The sequence below is a fragment of the Paralichthys olivaceus genome, chromosome 23, assembly GCF_024713975.1.
Source record: "Paralichthys olivaceus isolate ysfri-2021 chromosome 23, ASM2471397v2, whole genome shotgun sequence".
In the NCBI taxonomy this organism is placed as follows: Eukaryota; Metazoa; Chordata; class Actinopteri; order Pleuronectiformes; family Paralichthyidae; genus Paralichthys; species Paralichthys olivaceus.
The window spans coordinates 1,290,008-1,309,915 of record NC_091115.1 but is presented as its reverse complement, the minus strand read 5'-3'; the positions used below and the strand labels follow the sequence as shown (position 1 = coordinate 1,309,915).

At 44.0% G+C, this 19,908-nt stretch overlaps 2 protein-coding genes and 2 long non-coding RNA genes across 5 annotated transcripts; 2 read left to right on the top strand and 2 right to left on the bottom strand.

The window, feature by feature from the left end:
* The first annotated feature begins 1,220 nt into the window (after positions 1-1,220).
* LOC109644008 (bile acid-CoA:amino acid N-acyltransferase-like) lies at positions 1,221-11,132 on the top strand. Of its 2 annotated transcripts, none has more exons than XM_069519595.1 (12): positions 1,221-1,273; positions 3,774-3,864; positions 7,362-7,567; positions 7,668-7,767; positions 8,122-8,303; positions 8,403-8,566; positions 8,653-8,772; positions 9,066-9,142; positions 9,225-9,318; positions 9,642-9,722; positions 9,799-9,940; positions 10,385-11,132. In XM_069519595.1, exons 3-12 carry the CDS (start codon positions 7,375-7,377, stop codon positions 10,507-10,509), a joined length of 1,278 nt encoding a protein of 425 aa, XP_069375696.1. In that variant the 5' UTR covers positions 1,221-1,273; positions 3,774-3,864; positions 7,362-7,374; the 3' UTR covers positions 10,510-11,132. The 2 variants fall into 2 exon arrangements, with proteins under 2 accessions (XP_069375696.1, XP_069375695.1); XM_069519594.1 differs by lacking the exon at positions 1,221-1,273 and adding an exon at positions 3,087-3,204.
* Positions 5,829-7,458, bottom strand: LOC109644011 (uncharacterized). The gene is made up of 4 exons (XR_011240115.1): positions 7,319-7,458; positions 6,928-7,003; positions 6,597-6,724; positions 5,829-5,969 (listed from the first exon to the last, which is right to left on the bottom strand). It is a non-coding gene; the product is annotated as an uncharacterized lncRNA (long non-coding RNA).
* Positions 9,589-17,594, bottom strand: c23h12orf56 (chromosome 23 C12orf56 homolog). The gene is made up of 14 exons (XM_020109284.2): positions 17,116-17,594; positions 15,694-15,889; positions 15,465-15,483; positions 14,000-14,180; positions 13,567-13,722; positions 13,314-13,390; positions 13,037-13,181; positions 12,712-12,806; positions 12,546-12,635; positions 12,373-12,454; positions 12,170-12,280; positions 12,009-12,086; positions 11,752-11,933; positions 9,589-10,745 (listed from the first exon to the last, which is right to left on the bottom strand). Exons 1-14 carry the CDS (start codon positions 17,365-17,367, stop codon positions 10,640-10,642), a joined length of 1,770 nt encoding a protein of 589 aa, XP_019964843.2. The 5' UTR covers positions 17,368-17,594; the 3' UTR covers positions 9,589-10,639.
* Positions 17,310-19,264, top strand: LOC138406752 (uncharacterized). Its single transcript, XR_011240116.1, has 3 exons — positions 17,310-17,451; positions 17,628-17,755; positions 19,148-19,264. It is a non-coding gene; the product is annotated as an uncharacterized lncRNA (long non-coding RNA).
* The last annotated feature ends 644 nt before the right edge of the window (positions 19,265-19,908 follow it).

Here is a 19,908-nt window from a genome sequence, read left to right as displayed (position 1 = left end):
CACACTGTTTAAAGATGAATTGAATCATCGACACTATTTAAAACATAATAAACTAAAGTTTCTGCTCAAAATCATAAACAATAAATTATGTTGTAATCTTTAAAATTGGAATCATTTTAAAACATTTATATCACACACACGGACGCATGTAATAACAACACACGTTGTTTTCTGCATAACTTGATATTTTAAGTTTTTATCTTTGAATATTTCTGAACTTAAAAATTTAATATTTTCTACATTTCAGAGTGAAACAAGTGAAAATAATCACTGCATGTAATAAAATAAGATTTTAAAGTAGCAGCATTGTGAGGTTTTAATACTCAAGACAAAATAAATCTCTTTAACAATAAGTACGTTGTAATAAAAACATGTTCTTACCTCTTGGCTCGGGACCCGTGTATCACCTGGAGTCTCTGGTTGTCTCCCTCACCTGTAGAGGAAATAAATAATAATAACTGTATTTGTATAGCACGTATCTATACAAAGTTACAAAGTGCTTCACAAGAAAAATAATAAAGAAGAATAAATTATAACAAGGTTTTCAATTCAGTTCAATGTTTTGGTTTGGAAGTTTAACCATCGCTGAGCTCTGTAAGACTGGTTGTTGTAATGAAAATAATATCTTCAATTGTACGTTGGTGTCATCGAGTGTTTCAACTTATTAATCACAATAACGTTGAGAGAGGCTAAAGGTAAATCTGACTGGCTACTGGCCTGTCGTGCTATGAAAGCCATGTGGCCTGCTCAGTAGATCAGACGTCATTACCTCTGTGCCTTTTTTTAATCTATTTATTTATTTCAGCTAGATTTAACTCAATGCCTTCTCTCCTAGGTGGCAGAGTCAGAGGCTGTCATATTAAACCCAACAGCTCAGCACAAAGAGCGAGCCCTGAGGGGACCGCGGAGAGGAGAAACTCTTTAACTGGGAGAAACCTCTGTCAGAGGAGCTGCCTCCACCGGCTGGGGTGAGCGGAGGCAAATGATGGAGAGGAGGTGGGTGGCCATGAGGGAGTAGAATAGAGGGAGAGATGGGGTGGTGGGGTCAGGGGCCCTCAAGAACCTCACACTGAACTCTATAGGTCTCATTGTTGTAGTGGAAGTAATCACAGGTGGCATGTTGGAAAAGCTTTCCTGTCAACATGAGCTTTGAGAAGTGAAGATCGTTATTGAGTCTGAGAGTCGGATCTCCTCCCACAGGTAGTTCCAGGGCCTCGGGGCTCCGGACAGAGCCGCCGCAGCAGGGGACGGTCCAGGTCCAGAGGTCCGATCAGTGAGTTCAAAGTCCGGCTGCAAATGTTGTGTTTGTAATTCAGGGATCGAGCTGGTCCAGAAGTAGATTCCTGGTAGTTTCAAGTAGTTTGACGATTGAGTCGAAAGAAGCGTCCGTGGAAAGAAGCGTCAACGCGGCGTGGACACCTGGACAGAGCCGGGCTGAGCTGTCAGAGACTGAGTGGAGCTAAAGAGTGTTCTTCGAAATATCACAGTTTAAAATCTGAATATTTAGTGAAACGAACTGAACTCAATCCTCTGGGCGTCGCAGAAAACCTCCATACATACAAGCAGAAAGAAAAAAAGACGCTTCAGAACTTCCCTGAGAAAAACGTCAATTTAAGGTTTTCCTTCGGTGTCACAATAGATCCAGGGACAGTTGTCTGTGTGTTCGCGAGTTCTCAGTAAACGGGATATTAACGGGTAATTCGGCGTCGTTCACACGGTGCCACGGCGCCAACTTCCGGAGAAACAATTGGTTAAAACACGAGCTCGATGGCGATGTGTAACTTAACGGCGGCCATTTTGAAACGTCACGGATTGAAGCGCACAGGTGGAAAATGTCGGAAGTAATTTAGCTGCTGGAGTTTGAAGCTTTAAATCTTTATATACATATTTCTATTTACATGGTTTGAACGTCTTTCTGTTTGACTCGTGTTCCACTGAGCGGAACCATCGTCACAGCTTTCAGTGAACAGATTTAAATTAAAAACACGTGCAGCCATTTTTAATTAAACTGCACCGAGATCACGAAACAAAGATTTTCTTATCGCATCATTCATTAATAACCTCTCGACCAATCGGGACTCAACCATCAACTAATGAATATGAAACCAAACTTATCAGAAACACGAACACTGGTGTGATCGGAAGTAGCTAAAACGACAGAAACCACGTTTGAGGAATTTTAGGTAATTTAGATCCGAGCTATTGTGATTGAATGAAGGTTTATCCGCAGGGTTAAACCTTTGTTTTCCACGTCCACTCAGAAGGACGTTCACTTTACTGCAGAATCAATCTCATTGTCCACAGGGAAGCTTTTCATCAGAGAGCTGAAGGCAGGAAATCAGGAAGAGGAAGGGCATTGTTAACGACAGGAAGTGCAGATAAATGTGGCAGAAGCGAGGCCGGCGTCTCAAACAACCAAGCGACTTTCATCAGAAACTACCTCGGGTGGAGTCCCATCCTGTGCCAGGCATTTAAGTGGCCTCTATCTTTCCATGTATCACTCCATCAACCTTTCCTTTATTTGCATTTGAGTCTGTCGGGCCCAGACCATCTCCGCAAACCACCAGTGACCTCCTCACTCTTCCTCTTTTTTTTTAAACAAATGACCTACGTTATTTCTTCTTCCTCTGATAGAACGTGAAACAGGAAGTTCCAGGTTCTGTTTATAAACTCAACACAATGTTTTTTCTCGTCTGATTTAGCAGATACTCTAATATTTACATTTCCACATGCCTGAATAATATGGATCGTCCAGCAAATAGGAAAAGTAATCACTGTCTTTAGATGGAAAATAATTCATAATTTGATTTACATGAAGATATTTGAGATGGTCATTGAAAAGTTTGCAGTAAGTTTTATGTTGAAGAAATAAATCATGTATGTAAGAGACTATTTTCTGATTGACGTCCAGATTTAACGTGTTTTGAGGCGTTTCGCGTGTCACAGTGAGTTGACATGTTCCCCTGAAGCGTGACTGGCAGGAGGATAATCAGAACCAGCGGCATGAGGGCAGGAAGTCGTCTCGTATCACGCTGAACAACATCACAAAGATTTTACATGAATTCTGCTCCGCGTGTGTTTGCAGGAGGTTTAGCTCTGGACTGAGAGAGCTGATAAGAAGCTGTCACTGGACACTCCGGTGCCTCTGTCGAGTTCCTTTCATTTCCACAAGTTTGATCTGAAAACATTCCAGGATATTAAAAGGTACCCGAGTGTTTCCATTAAAATGTTTTTCTTGCGTGGGCGGTGAGGCCTCAGATATAGAACGCGGCTTAACTTCGGACACAAAAACAAGTGTATTTGGCTTTACTTTTGCATGTGACACACTTTAAACACATGTTTAGTATAAATATATACTGTATATAATATAAATATATATTAATATAGTGTATGAGTGAATTGAGCCTGTCTCAACACGTACTTATTTCTCCCCAAGCAGTAGCCAAGGTCAGGTTATAGATAAAGGACCGAGCAGCTGTACATTGTGGTGTCTACGCTCAGGAAGAGGCGCCAACTCTTTTCTGAATCACATCAGCAACAAGATGTAAGAACATGATGTGATGAAGGAATCCATACTTTAGGTTGAACCGTCCAATAGGATGTCAACACCTCCATGTAACATAGAGAGTGACAGCAGGTCTGGCCTTTCATGGATGTGCTGTCGGAATGGGTGACGCAGGGCGAGGGAGATATAAACGGATCTTCAGACTTGGTTTGTTATATTCTGGTCTCCTCGATGCACTGATTCTACATTCAACTCTTCTGCTCTTCAGTTGCTGCCTGAGGTCTCCTTCCACCAGCTTCCAGAAAACCTCCATCACAAGCCAGCGTCGCAAACAGGATCTCAAACACAGCAGAGACACGGTAAGTTGTACATTTAAAAGTTATTCTTTGGTTTCTTCTTCTGGTGTCAGAGCTTCACGAGATCATGGAGAAAACATGGAACATTGAACAAGCAAAGGTGTGTGTGTGTGTGTGTGTGTGTGTGTGTGTGTGTGTGTGTGTGTGTGTGTGTGGGGGGAGTCGCCAGGTCTCCCAACGAGGGTCAATTCCAAATTGATCAATCTGAATCAAAACTGAATGAGCAGAAATAGAAGAAGTGAACTGAGCTGTAGTGACAATTGGATTTTGTGTATTTATGATGACATAATGCTCAGTTCTACTCTGCGTACTAAGTCTGTACTAAATGTGTTTACCAGTGGTTGGATGGTTTCCGGGGGCGACTTCAGGTTGCACCCGGCAGAGGCCATATCTGCCCCCTGGTTACACCCTGACCTCGGTGTAATCTGCAGTGTAGGCTGTGTCCAGAGATTAGAGACGTTACATCCAACAAACACATCAACTAATAGGTTGAAAATCCTTGAAACAGTTTGCCTCTGCTGAAGCAAAGTGTAACTGTGGGAGCTCTGATGCTGCAGCAACTTCTTTTTAGAGGTTAAAACTAATCTGTGAACAATTTGTTTAAAGAAAAGTTCTCCTGCAGGATGTCAGCTGGAGTCAAAGGCAGATAGAAAGACAGATTTACAGCGCGTTGTGTCTTTTACTGTGCTCATGTGTGAGTGGACTGATGGTCAATGGATCATTTTCCCCAGAAACTTAAACACGGACTGATAAAGTCAAATCAGAGGAAGTTAAAGCAGCAGATGAAGCCAAATGATCCCAGATTTACAAAAGTGCCACAAACACCAGGGATAAAATGTTCCTGTTAAATGCTGATGAATTACTGGACAAACGTTCCAAAATCAAACGATGATAAAATGAACAATGATTTTTACAGATGCCTCTGAGATGAATGAGCTAAAGAGGAAGTACAGTATGAATGTGTATGTGCTGACGTTCATGTGAGTGAATGTTCTTTTGAGGAATTCACTACTGATAACTGACGTGATCACTGATTCTCTGACACTGAGATTAGACCAAATGAAGAAAATCCATCAAGGACTTCAGATACATTAGAATATGTGTGACACGAGGGAAAGAATGGAATGTTCATTACTTAGATCCTTTAAATTAGTAAAAGTATAAGAAGCAACGAAACATAAGTCTAAGTGTAATTACATCCAATCTGTAAGATCTTTAACTTAATAGCACTAACGCTGTAAAATAAATGCAGTAAAATGAAAGTGGAAATACTGTAGAGGAACTGTACTCAACTACTTTACTACTCAGAGTTAAGTTTCATTATATCAAAACACTAAACCGCAAGAAAAAAGATAGATGACCGTCGAGTTCAGATCCAAACCAACTCTATTCTCTCCTCTTCTCTTTGAGATGAAAATAGAGAATAATAATTAAAACTGTTCAGAATCAGCTAAATGTAAAAACACACCTCGTGGAAGAATTTCAAAATAAATACAATTAATTTAAAGGAACATTCGACAGAACGTCTGATTTAAAAAAACCTGTGAAAAGCTCAGGAGGAAACTTAATGCTCACGATGATGATGTGGTTCACGACGTCCTCCAATGGTCAAATGGTGCAACTGCAGCACTTAACAGTCACACGTTTGCTAAAAGGTGATTTTCTTGCAGGAGGACTTTACCCCTGCACCTCTGACCCACTTCCAATGTCCACACACGTTTAGTTGATATGAACATATGAGCAAACAACACTGACTGTAGAAGAGATTCATTTAATGTATAGAGAAAAATATGATATTTTAAATGTCAGGATACAGTCACATCTTAAACTCTTTTTAAATAAAATATAAAACATAAACATTAGGGAACAATAAACTTATTAAGGTTACATATAAAGTTATTAAGGTTACATCTAACACACATCTGATGAATTATAAATCATTAAAAACAATCCTGTGAGGATTCAGTCCAGGATTCAGTCAGTGTGATATTTAAATTCATCTCTGTGAAGCTCGGCCTCCAGCAGCTTTTTTTCCCTCACAGTCCTTCCTCAGAATAAAGTCCAGCTCTGAGCTCACGTTCAGTTTTCTGCTCTGAGCCGCCGTGAACCTGTGACGACAAGCGTGAGTGTGGGTCCTGGAAAGTATTTTCTTTCTCTCTTTCTGTTTACTCTCAGCTGGAGTTTGTATTTGTTTGCATGTAAACAGGTTTTTGCTGCAGAGCGTGAGAATGAAAACCAGAAGTGTAAATTATAAACTAAACCCAAACTAAAGTGTGTTTCTGTCTGTGTGACATTAAACTGACATCATCCAAGTCTTTTAAAACATGATAACATAAAAAGTCATCAATACTACTACTACTTGAAGCAGTACCTTTACTACTACGTTTACTACTTTTTGACTGTGATGTTTTAAACCTACTAATACCACTTCCACAACTTGTAAACATTACTTTTAATACTTGGTAATACTACATTACATATTACTTTAAAACTTTCTGTTACTAATTTGAATATCACGTTTAATACCTGCTGATACTACTTGTTTATTATTATTTCTAATCATTATCTTTTATACTAACTACTGTTTAGTACTTTACATCATTGCTTTTAAAACCAATGCTACTTTTAATACTTAGGATTCCTATTTCTAATATTGCTTTTAACATTTACTTATACTACTTTTAATCAGTACTTGTGGTAAAAGTCTTAAAAGTAAAAAAGTAAATTCACTTTACTTCAGTTTGCTGCCAATCGACTGCTGCACACTCCAGTCCAGTAGGTGGCGGTAATGCGCCTATAAGGTGGTCATACCGCTGAACACAAGGAGAAGACGTCACAGCTGGTCCGGAAGTTTTTCTTAGACCTGTGATCGAAACATTTAGCGGACACGTTCAAACCTCTACGAAAACTTTTATTTCGTTTCCTCTTGAAAACGTGAAAGTTCAGTATTTTACTGGGGACCGTGAACGCAGCGCGGCCGCGGGGCTGCTGGTGAGTTCGGTGGTGTGGTGTGTTCACGTACAAACAGAAACTTGTACATTTGTAGATGAACTGACATAAACTCACCTTCACACGATGTTTCAGCTTCTGCTTCGTTTCCAAACAGCGAGAAGAACCGATGTGAAGCGTTTACACGAGTTTCCTGCAGAAATCAGATTTTGGGAAAAAAAAAAAAAAAAAACCTCATGACAAAACTACAGAAGGGGTTTTGCTGCCGTAAAGAAGAAAGCAGCGTCGTAAACTGAGTTGTGTATGTTTCCTCCATGCTGCAAATTAATTAATTGAATTAATTTGAAAAGTGTCTCTACACAGAACAAAACACAGAGTACACAACTATACAACTTAATACACACTGCAAGAATCTAAAATAAACTGAAAGTGTCTCTATGATTTTTATAAAGCTCAGTTAGGTTTTACTGTGTTTTACTTTATACGCACTTTACAATATTCCACCTACTCTTCTTCTTGTCATGTATATGTGCCTTTGTGTTTCTCCACAGACGATTGTCCACCATGTCTCAGATTGTCCCCCCGATCCTCTCCGTCGCCCCCATTCGGGCTCTGGTAGATGAGACGTTCAAGGTGCTGGTGGACAATCTGTCCCCTGGTTCTCCGGTGACAGTCCACGCCCTGCACCACTCTGAGGACCAGGACTACTGGGAGGCGTATGGACACTACATCAGCGACCACAGGGGAAGGGTGTCTGGTGGGTTCTGGTCGTCCTGAAACTCGCCGCGTTAAACGGGTCAAATGTTAAAATAGCAGTCGCCTGTTTCCGTGTCGTTGACACTTTCTTGTTTCTGCAGTTTCAGACGACATGAGTTTCGGGGGCACGTACACAGGAAAAGAAGCCATGGGTTTGTTGTGGAGCATGCGTCCCGTCCCCGGCAGCCGCACAGGCCTCAGGTAATAAAATCTGCAGCTTCACAAAATCTAAAAGACGGAGATGAGTAGATTAGACTTTAATTCACCTGCATCAGCGCTCAGCCAGACGACTGTTAGTCATTTAAAGCAAGATCTAGTTATTCTAAATTAGTTTGAGGCTCCATGAAGCAGCAAACTGAACTTTTATAAATGTAAAGAAACAGCTGTAAGCATTAAACTTACAGGATTAAACCACAAAGGGAAGTGGAGACAAAGTCTTAAACATCTGGAAATGTATAAAAGACAAAAGGTTCAGCAAAGAGCGTTCTCTCTCTTCCTTTCATAACTCGGTCAAATCTGAAAATGTGAAACAGTCTCGTGTTCTTTTCTCGTCAGGCTGAGAAAGATGAACGTCTCCACCCCCATGCTGGTGCAAATCTCCGTCTACAGGGGACACGACTTCAGGGACCAGACTCCTCTGGCGTCGGTGCTCACAGAGAGGTGGTACATGGCTCCTGGCGTCCAGAGGATTGAAATCAATGAGGACGGCGTGCGGGGGACGTTGTTCATTCCTCCAGGTGAGACGCACCGTCAGCAGTACAGCTCGTCAAGTACCTGTGTGAGTGATTTATGTGTAAATGGTTGTTATAAGAAACATCTGAATCTCCTCCCCTCAGGTCCAGGACCCTTCCCCGGGCTGATGGACATGTGGGGGGGCGGCGGCGGGCTGCTGGAGTATCGCGCGGCCTTGTTAGCGTCCCGAGGTTTCGCTTGTCTGGCGCTGGAGTATTTCAAACCTGGCGAGCTGTCGTCAGTGGACCTGGAGTTCAAGTATTTTGAGGTTTGTGTTGTTTTATTTTTTCCGATGATATAAACGTGAGTTTTAAAGAACTTGGCTGAACTAAATTTCCATCCACCTCCGAACAGAAGGGGTTTAACATCGTCAAGGATCATCCGAAAGTGATGCCGGACAAAGTCGGGCTGTTCGGTCTTTCCCTCGGCTCCAGTGTGACCATGTATTTAGCAGCTGAGAGCAAAGTTGTCGAAGTAAGTATCAGACACAAATTAGCTCCAAGTAGTTTCTTCTTTAGAAACTCAGCATTTACTCTTATTCCACCATTGGTGGAGACGTATTTTACTGTTTGTTTGAATTAGTTTTTTGCTCGAGGGGATGAATGCTTGTTTGGTCTGAAAGCAGCTCAGCGTAGAATAAGTGGCTGTGAATGACGTCGGGCTCAGAGTTGGAGGATTTGTTGTTTTTCATTTTAGTTTTTTCATTTCTCTACGATGTGAACCTGAGGATCAGTAATCTGTCCGCACTCTGTTTCTTTGTGTTCCAGCCTCGTTGTTGTGTTTGTGTCAACGGCAACCACGGTTTTGGGATTTCCGTCAGGGAAGGTTATATCCAGATGGAAAAGTAGGTATCACTTTGTCAGGATCATGAACAGGCAACATGTTTATTTCCAGTTGGACTGACGCAGACGATCATGTGTTGACAGGACTTTACACAAGGCCCGTGTGGATGAGAACAACGCTTCGATATGGCGAGACGTTGTTCTCCAAATACTGAATGATTCCTCCTTAAAACTCGACGTAAGTAAAAGCTGCACAAACAACACAAAGATTAAAGTGAAACCGCCACCAGGGGGCGATCAAGATGATTTGGCTTCACTTCCTGGAGCAGTCATGTGGTCCGTCTTTATTTACTGTCTATGATGCAAACACACCAAAGAAGCTAATTCAGTCTGTTGACCTTGTGTGAGTCGACTATAGATAAAGATGCACGACATGACAGCTCCCAAATGTAAGCTCATCGCCCCCTGGTGGCTGGCTGCAGTACATGAGCGCTTTGAAACCGTTCCGTTCTTTAACTATATATATTTTATTATATTTTCACATTTGTTCTCTTGAGCTAGATGGGTAAAGTAAAGTGTCCCTTGATGCTGGTCAGTGGAGTGGATGATCAGAACACTCCGGCGGTGGAGGTGGCTGAGGATGTGAGTATTAAAACGCCTCTTGTGTTCGCATGCGGACGTGAGTTCAGTCTGTGATCGGACGTTTTTCGTCCCTCAGATCTCTCAGATGATGCGTGCGGCCGGTAACGAGCACCTGCTGACCAGACTGGATTATCCGGACGCCGGTCATCTGATCGAGCCGCCGTTCTCCCCCCACTTCAGAGCCACCAACTTTATAGTCCACGGCAAAGGAGAAAAAAGTGAGTTCACAGACAGCATTATGTAAAGATGGAAATTAGTTGAACTTTGTTTTCCACCAAAAAACAAACAAACTAATTAGACCACTGACGTCTCGAGTGCAACTTTCTCGCATCAACATTTTGGAGCTCTGGCAGAACAAATACAGTTTATACAGGAGCCTAAATACAATGTGTGTTTATTGTCCCATTAGTTTTTATCTCTGAAAACAGTATTTGTGTAAATCGTCACACGTTCTTTTTTTAGTTCACATCTTGTGTACGAGACGACAATCGTTTAATTCTGACTGACAGTGTTTCAGGACTCAGGAGTTCGGTCTCATCCAGCGACTTATTTCAGCTTCAAATGTCCGATGAGATCCTACAGATGTTATGATGTTCACAAGTTAACAGCTGCTCAGTGCGGGAATCATTGTTCACGTGGTGCAATAATCTGCTGTGTTGCAGAGATCTTGTTGTGGGGGGGGCAAACCAAACCCCACTCTGACGCTCAGGAGGACTCCTGGAGGAAGATGTTGACTTTTCTGCGGCTGCATCTCTGCGGCGACGCAAGTCCCAAAGCCAAGCTGTGAGCAAAGACTGCTGGGAAAGACGGCTGTGTGACGAGGTTGTGATTGACCGCAGTGACGTGATCTTTTATATAATAAATAATAATATATAATTAAAGGCACAAACTGTACGTCCGCCTTCTCTGCATGAAAATCATCTGAGCAGCGTCAGCAGGAGCTCCACCTCTCGCACCGTCTGTCCACTGATTGGGTAACGAGGCGGCAGCTTCTCCGCAGCACACGACGTCTTCACCAAATACCTGCAGGGACGAAACAGTCACTGGACTGAAATATTCTAATATTAACCCGATGAAGACAATAATGTGAAAACGATGCTGACCTGTGAACAGCATTTTCTGATTAACTGAACCTGGTGATTATAATCTGATTTTCTGTCACGGCCTTAATATTATGGTGATTGTTTAATATTTATCTTAATGACGGAGTAATTATTTATAATAAAGCTCCGACACAATAATCAGTGCTGATTATTTTCAATCAACATGTTGCGTATTAAAATGTTACTGATTCCAATTTTACATAAAGATTTATAGGTTTTGAATGGACCATCTGTGTGTTTTATTTATTTTCTGTTCAACGTCTTCATGTCTGTTTGGAAACTTAAATAAATACGTAATTAAAAAGAAGCATTGCAGAACCTTTATGTTATCGTCATTTTGACAGGATGTCAGGATGGAGGGAGACGACGCTGCATTAGCTGTTAAATCTGCCTCACGTGGTAAAATGTATTTATGATGTCCTGGTGAAATTTATTTAAAGGTCCAGTGTGTAGGCTTTAGTGACATCTAGTGGTGAAGTGTCATGTTGCAGCTGAACACCCTTACCCCCCCCCCCCTCTCATTCCAAACATGAAGAAGAACCTGTGGCAGCCTTTAAAACATGGCGGCCTCCGTAGAGAGGACCCCCTCCATGTAAATATAAAGTATTTCAATAAAAAGTATTTCAATATAAAGTATTTCAATATAAAGAGCCTTTTCTGGGGTAAGAAAACTATAATTCATATAATTTAGATGAAATGAACGAGTGAAAACATCATGAGGATTATTCTACATTAAGTTTCTGCCAATAGATCCTTTCACCTGAATCTTACTGGAGCTTTAAGTAAATGAAGAAAATGATGCATTAATACAGAGTTTCTGTTTAAGTCTCTGGATTTAAAAAGGCTTGAATATGTTGAACATGTTCACGTGGGTCTACTTCCATCAAGCCGTGAACCGGACTCGAACCTCGAGCAGCAGAACGAACCTGAACTCTTCCCTCATGTCGGAGCGGAGGTGCTGAGCCAGCAGGCTGCTGTGCTGCAGACAGGCCAGCAGGAGGCGACAGCGCTGGAACAACAGCACGGCCTGGACGGGACAGAGGACCGACTCCTGCAGGTCGGACAGAACCAGCACCACCTGCTGGGCCTGGTGGGTGATGAAGGAGAGCTGCAGACGGAGAACAGATGAAGGTCAGAGGGTCACGCGGAGATCTGAGGTCAGGAGCCGCGTCTCCGTCTTTACCAGGTGAGGATGAGGCTGCACGACTCGCAGGAGCCAATCGACAGAGAGGAGGTCGTCTGCAGAGAAACATCTGCTGCTCTGAAACACAAACACAAGGTTCAGTCACACGTCCTTCAGTGTTTCAATCATCTTGGAAGAGGTTTGATCCAGTGGCGTCTCACCCTGAGACACTCGGTGAAGACAGGCCCTGAAGTCGCCTCGTGGCCGAGGAGCAGCAGCTCGAAGAGCAGCGAGCAGGCGGCGTCCAGGTACTCCGACAGCAAGACCTGAGTCTGACCGAGACAGAGACGACCACGGTAAATGAATCCATCATTTGAAATAAGAGTTCAAAGAATCCGGTGGACTTCAGCTGAGAGCCGCTCACCTCAGAGTCCATCAGAAAGTCTCTGCTCTGCGTCAGCGGATCACAGATCAGGGCGAGCAGGATCCTGGAGGTCAGGGCGCCTCTGCAGCGAGAAGACATTTGATTTGATCAGATCACTGAGCTCACGTCACTTTGTTTGAGTTGTTTCATTCACTGACAGACGAGGACTTTACTTTCTGGCAGAGAGCAGGTTTAGTCTGGAAGCTTCGGCCTGCGTCTCCCTGAACATGACGGCGAGCGTCTCCACGACCACGATGCTCAGACTGAGGAGAGACACACAGCGTCAGAGGCTCTGATCACAGAACCACGGCAGCTCGTTAACGGAACAGTGAAGCTTACAGGAGCTGATCTGCTGAGTAGACGCCACTGAGGCTCTGACGGCCGTGAAGACACTCCTCCAGAGTCTGAACCAGGAAAACACACAACTCACCGGACTGAAACACACAAACACACAAACACGAGAACATTGAGACCTGAGTAAAAACAATTCTTCTGTTTACAAGATTTCATTTTATTCACAGAACGGCGACACGTATTTAATCCCTGAGTGGGTGTGTCGATGAGGTTTCTAACACGTGACGGACGTGACACTTGAAGAACATCTGACCGGGGCAGTCTCCTGCGACCACGCTCTCACGACACAATAACACAATAAACCTCTCACCCTCCAGAAGAGTCGGCGTAGAGCGACGTTGCGGTGGGCGGCGACGTTCAGCTCCTGCAGCAGCAGATACAAACTCTCCTCGTTGATCCCGTCCTGCAGCAGCTCAGACGTCAGCTGAGCGAACAGGTGAGCCGTCCGCTCCCAGCTGCAACACACACACACACACACACACACACACACACACACACACACACACACACACTCTAATCAGTTCATCCTAATGTTTGGACCAAATCACCACATGGTTGTGAGTCTCTTCAGCGTCACAGTTTGTCACCTGATGACAGGACGTTGTGAGTCAGATGACGAGCTGCACTTTCTTCTGTAGAGCGGATCCAACAATAGAGTCGACCTCTGAACACACACACACACACACACATTTTGAAAAGGACACAAACTAAAACACCAAATCAGGATTATTCCGCTTCTGAAAATCGTCCCCAGGAAGTTCCCTTTCAAAAGAAACCACGTGTGCAGACCTTCAGTCATCATCCTCTCTGATATTCCATTAGAGTGAAAGTTTGACTCACGATGATGAAACCGCTCCACGCGCTCTGGAGGTGCAGGTAAAGTCTGGACGTCTGAGAGACGGCGTAAAGGTGCAGCTCCGCCTCCCTCCGCTCTCCGCCCTCCACCAAGTCTCTTCTCAGCAGACGAGACAGAACCGAGCCGATCCTCCTCGGAACCTGAGTCACCACGGCAACACGGTCAGAAGCTCACACGTGCATATCTGAATTAAACTCGTAATTATTATTTGTACATCGTTCTGTTGATAAACACTTTATGTAAAGATGGACAGAACGAATTAAGCCAATACTTGTTTATGAGCTATACTGCAGCCAGCCACCAGGGGGCTGTACATTTTTCTATCAATCAACTAATTGATTTACAAACTCATCGCTGGTCAAAAGCCGATGATGTTCGTGTCTTCAGTTCTATGAGCCTCCAGCAGTTCGTAAGTACCTGATCGCTCTGGAGGGGCTTCAGGCTTCGCTCTGAGGGAGACGAGGAGCTGGTGGGGGGGTACAGAGGGGGCTGGGTGGGGGGATGCGGGACCCTGAGGAGCCCCAGAGTCTCGGGGTTCGGACAGGAAGCAGAGCGGCTGGGCTTCAACACCCGGACCTCCTCTGTCCTCCAGTGGTTCCTGACAGACACAAACGGAAGTAGAATATATGTGTGTGTGATTATATCGACTGAACGACAAACATCGATGCTTCGTGTCAGATATTTTCTGTCTGTGGAGACCAGAAGCACGACGCTGACATATTATCACTTTCTGTTGTGGACGTGTGAATAATGATGACGCGTCGCAGCTGGAGACTTGAACTGTTACTGAGAGTGAAGCTGCAAAACTGCAAAACAGATCTGTCCCTCAGGATCAGTCATTACTTCTGTGTGTGTGTGTGTGTGTGTGTGTGTGTAATGACCTCCCAGGGTGAACTACACTCGGAGCAGCGCCACATCTGCAGGAGGCGTCGTTTACATCAGTTTTACAGCACTTTGTCACTGAGGTGTGAACGGAACCCGTTGCCTGGCAACAGCAGTCTCCTCACACCGATGCACACGGGACGTTTTCAAACACGCGACTCGGATGAACAGGACTTGACTGTGACTCCGTTCGACCTGAGAGAAGTCGTCAACTCTACAGTTAGTTTGACGTTCACATGTAGTTAGTTCCCGTCGACACTTGAATAAACAAATAGAAGAAGCTGCAGAGACTCAAACGTTTCTGTTCGGACGTTAAGAGAAATCTCATCCGTCTTGTGTTCCGCGGCTCAGCGATGGACGTTAATGAGCCGCCGGTGAACTGAGGTGAACCTCGTCTCTCTGGAGTGAATAAGTCATGAGCTACCTGACACACTGAAGAGGCTCACGACACAGTGATTGGACACAGACAGATCGGACGTCCTCTCGTCGGCGCTGAGGTGAACTGAACCGCAGTTTGACGTGTACGTGAACAATGAACGTCAAGTGTCTCTGAAGTGTTTCCAGGAGACAAGAGGCCTCTCTAATGTCACCGGTATGTTCACTTGTAAACGTCCTTCTGTCTGAGTGTCCACGTCCCGCAGCCGTAAAGTTTTTACTGCTCACACAGTTTGTCTGACTCCCACCGGGAAGAGTGTGGATGCAGAGTTACACAACAAAGTCTCACTGTGAAGAGCAGCTGGAGGTGAGGAGGACGAGTGTCTCCAAAGACAAACTGTGACGCTCCAGAGGTGAAAACTTCAGACGATCAAACGAAACCTGCAGATGTTGAGAGATCGGTGATAAAAGAGCTTAAGTGGAATGTTCCTGTAAAAAGTGAGAGCGACCACAGACGCCTCAAGTTCCATCCCAGGATCATGTGACAAACCAGAGTGTGTGTGTGTGTGTGTGTGTGTGTGTGTGTGTGTGCGTGCGTGTGTGTGTGTGTGTGTGTAACGCTCACCTCTCCGCAGGATGTCCTCCTGTGAGAAGACACAAGACACCGGATGGTTAAAGTTACAAAAATAAAGCGACACGTGAGCTTCACTTGTTTCATCGTTCGACTGAAACTTGAGGATTTAGTCGACTTTTCTAAAAGTGTCTCTGTGTCTGTCCACCGATGAGCAAATCAGTCATTCATAACAAAACATTTTTATCAGGACACTACTCCACCGTTTAAAAACACGTCGTACCTTCTGAGGTGCGTGTTATCGACGGGCAGTGACTGGATCTGCGAGACGGCGAGGCTGCGAGAGGAAGTCCCACCCACTTGTCTCTCCTCAACCAATCAAATGCCCTGGTGGCCGGCTGGTCGCTGACGTAGAGGATTCGAATGTGCTGGCAGTGTTCCCGGTCCCTCCCACTGAGGAATTCTGGGAGGTCATTGACCTGTGGGGGAGGAAAAGGAGAGAGACAACATATTATAAACTGATCTGGAGACAGCATCCAAACGGAAACCAACATCATCATTGGTTGTAGCCACAGACTGTGAACAAAGATGGACGACAGGACACAAAGGTGAAGCCAAAGGTGTGTCAATCGCCCCCTGGTGGTTGGCTGCAGTATACCTCATAAACCCGCCTTATTCTTCTGATTAGTTTGGTTTTCATTTGTTAGATCAGCGACATCTTCTATCGACAGTCTACACTTGCAGCTCTAAATAAAAAAACATATCACAAAGAATTCTCTCGTCTGCTCAGCTTCAGAGTTTGAGAATATTCAGTCCTATAAAAAAACAACGACAGTGAGGTCATCACAGTTCAACTCTGTAATCTGACGAGTGGCCGGAGACAAGATTGACTCTGAGGACGACGTTAAACCTTCGACCTCTGACATAACAAGATGAGGAGTGGGAATTAGAGGCTAATGCTCCCGAGCAGACGCTGGTTATGTAGCGTTATGTCAAAATGGCTCCAAAGCCTCTGACGTCTGTTTTCAGCCGGTGGATTCTGTCGTCCACAGATAAACTGTCACGTTCTCTGCAGCAGGTTCGGAGTCTTTTCTTTTTATTTAGTGAACCGAAGAGAAATGAACGCTTCATTGAGTCACGTCCTCGCAGATCCAGAGGAAAGTGAATGAAATGAGAGAAGAGTAAAAACTGTTTATTTGATGAATGATTAAGTCGAGCGTCTCTGTTTCTCTTTCTCTGTCAAACTGAAGTCGACCTAAAAATCCTGTGTCCTCCCATAGTCTCTCTCTCTCTCTCTCTCTCATTTCAGATGTCTCTCACCCCGGAAACCTCAGGACAACAACTTTCACCACGATCACTTTTATTAATTAAAGATCTCAGTAATTCATTAGGACATGAATTGTTCCTGTGATCAATAATAATTAAAAGTCTTTACACTGTTTACACATTAACCAGTCAGATCTGATGATGCTCAGGTGTCTCTGCCTCCCTCTCTCTCCCATACACCCCCCCCCACACTATCTCCCCCCCCCCACACTATCCCCCTCTCTCTCCTCTCCCCCCCCACACTATCCCTCTCTCTCCTCTCCTCCCCCCTTGTTCTCTGCTCCTGGTTTTAAGCTCTTCACCTCCTCAGTAAAGATCCTTCAGATCATGTATGTTATGAATCAGCAGCTGATTTAAAATCATTTCAGGTCAAACTCACCAGTTCGATGCCGAGCACGCGCCCGAAGCTGACGGCCACGGTGAGAGTGCGCGGCGCGTGCTCGGTGAGGTACACGCGCTCGTCGCTGAGCACCGCGTGCATGTACACCTTGTTGAAGGCGTCCGACACCACCACGCACGGCTCCGAGGCGCGCACCCGCTCGTGCACGGCGCGCCCCATGCTCCGCTTCAGGAACGAGTCCAGCTTGATGTTCCTGCGGGAGAGGAGGCTCCCGGAGCCGGAAAGAGACATGACGAGGCCCCGGGGAGCCACCGAGGAACCGACACCGGCACCGACGGAGGGAGGTCAGGCTCCGCCGCTGTCCGCCTCCATCCGGTCAGTGACAGTTCATCAACAACCGGACATGACACCAGAAGTTCTCCTTGTTTTATAACTTGTGTAACTTCTCTCAATGACTAACTTCTTCTCCTCTCCTCCTCCTCCTCTTCTTCTTCTTCTTCTCCTCTTTCTTCTCCTCTTCTTCTTCTCCTCCTCCTCTCCTCTCTGAGCAGGTGAGCAGCTGCTGTCCCACATATATAAACTCACGCTGCTCTCTGATTGGTTGATGAGGAGCAGGGACGCCTGTGATTGGCCAGAAGATCCAACCTCTCCACTGAGCAGGGCCGGGTCCAGGTGACAGGTGACCGGGGGGGGGGGGGGGGGGGGCGGGGGCTGACGATGGGCCACCTTTAAATCTCCATTATGACGCAGACAGTTTGTAAAACAAGGACACGTAGAAACGTCCTCTTCGTGTCCATGTCTCACAGATTCACTGAAGACACTTTCCAGAGACACTTCTTGAGGGAAAACTTCATCTTGTGTGTCCACGTGTGTTTGATTAGATTTTTTAAGGGTCATTTTGTGCGTTATTGTCGTATCTTTGTGTAGCACTGTGGTAGTTTTGAAATGTCAGCAGTCACCTCACCTCTCATCAATCAGACTGAATGACAGATAATTAGAAATGAACTGGTTCCAGTGTCACAGATTCATTATTTCCATTATTCACTTATCTCAGTAAAATAAATGACCTGTGAAAACACCACAGAGTAAAAAATACACTTCACTCAGGTCTGTTTACTGCAAATCTCACCTTTTTGGCAAAATGTGGTAAAAGTAAACGCACAGGAGTGTAAATACATTATTATGTTATATTTCATTCCGTCAGTTACACAACACATTAGTTGTTTTCTGAGAGATAAACTTCATTAACATGTGTGAACCCTTGTTTTTATTTTATCATAAAAATATATTCACGGTTGAATAACATTAAGATCAGTGTTGTTGCACGACCCACGTCTCACCACTAGAGAGCAGTATGAGTGTAAATGATCCCACGACCCCTTTTTAAAATGTAAAAGAAGATTTGAACGAACCTCGCGTCGCAATAACAAATACAATCTAAAATATTTACACACTTTTATTTGAATCTCTGCAGAATCAACAAATAAATGAATCACTGTTTGAATTAGTCGTGGTCGATGTAAACCTGGAAAAATGTTGAAAATTTGATGCTTCATCCTCCCCCCCCCACACACACACACACAGACACACACAGACACACACACAGATTTGAAGGGGAGCTTTGTAAAAGCGATGAAGGCCGTCTCACACAAACACAAACACAGTGTGATTTGTGTTGCTGACACACCAACGTCTCTAATGCAGCTCAGTAAAAACTCTGGACTCCAGATGTTCAGCTCTGTCGACTGTTGTGTGTATTTTATAACTTCACTCTCGGCTCCGACACAGAGTCACGATAACCGGATGGACTCATGATGAGAAAAGGCCCCTCACACCTCCTACACAGGAACACGAGCCCACACTGACAGTTTGTGTAGCAGCTTCTGTCTCTGTGTCATCACTTTCTGTCTATTCCTGGTGCTCGTGCATCTTTGTGGTCATTGTGCGTCTGTTTGTAGCTGTTGTGTGTTGTCTCTATCGTCTCGCTGTGGTCACTGGGATATTTTACTTACGTGCACTGTGCTCCTTCATCATCATCATCATCATCATCACTGTGTGTGTTTTTGTGCAGCTGTGAGCAGCAGTTGTGGGTCGACTGACACTGACCGTCTTTGTTCTGCAGAAGAAACACACACACACACACACACACACACACACACACACACACACACACACACACACACACACACACAACACTATGTTAATGAGGTTCAAAGTTCAGACTCTAAAAAAAGAGACAATCAAACATTTTGAGTCGAAAACTTTCAACTGATCCAAAATTTAACCCAAACTGAAAATGTGTATTATTGGAAAATACTGAATTATTATTATTATTATTATTATTATTACTTCATCAGCTTGTTTTTACTGATGAGTCATTTTAAATTCAGGAAAAATCAAAGTTTTTTACGTGTTAAGTTGATCTTAACACTTCTGACTCTGTGGTTGTAAAATGTAAAGAATTATCCGAGTCAGCAGAGACACACGTCTTATGTGTTGTTTGAGTTATATTCCCTCATCACTTTGTCTTTACATGCAAACAACTACTGCAGCTTAGCACTCGTGTCTCTTATTCACAGTTTGTCATCTCTTCTTATTCGTAGTTCTATTATATTTAGTACTTTACTTAATAATTCTAGTATTTTATCGTGAATCACTTACTTAGGGAGAATGTGCAGTTTTTTTTTTAAGCTATTCTAATTCCTCATATTTGTTTTATTGCTTCTTCACTCTTATTGCACATAGAGTCTATCTTTTTCTCTATCTGTCTGTTCACTAGTAATACAACTACAAATACTGCTAATAATAATAACAAGAAGAAGAAGAAGATTT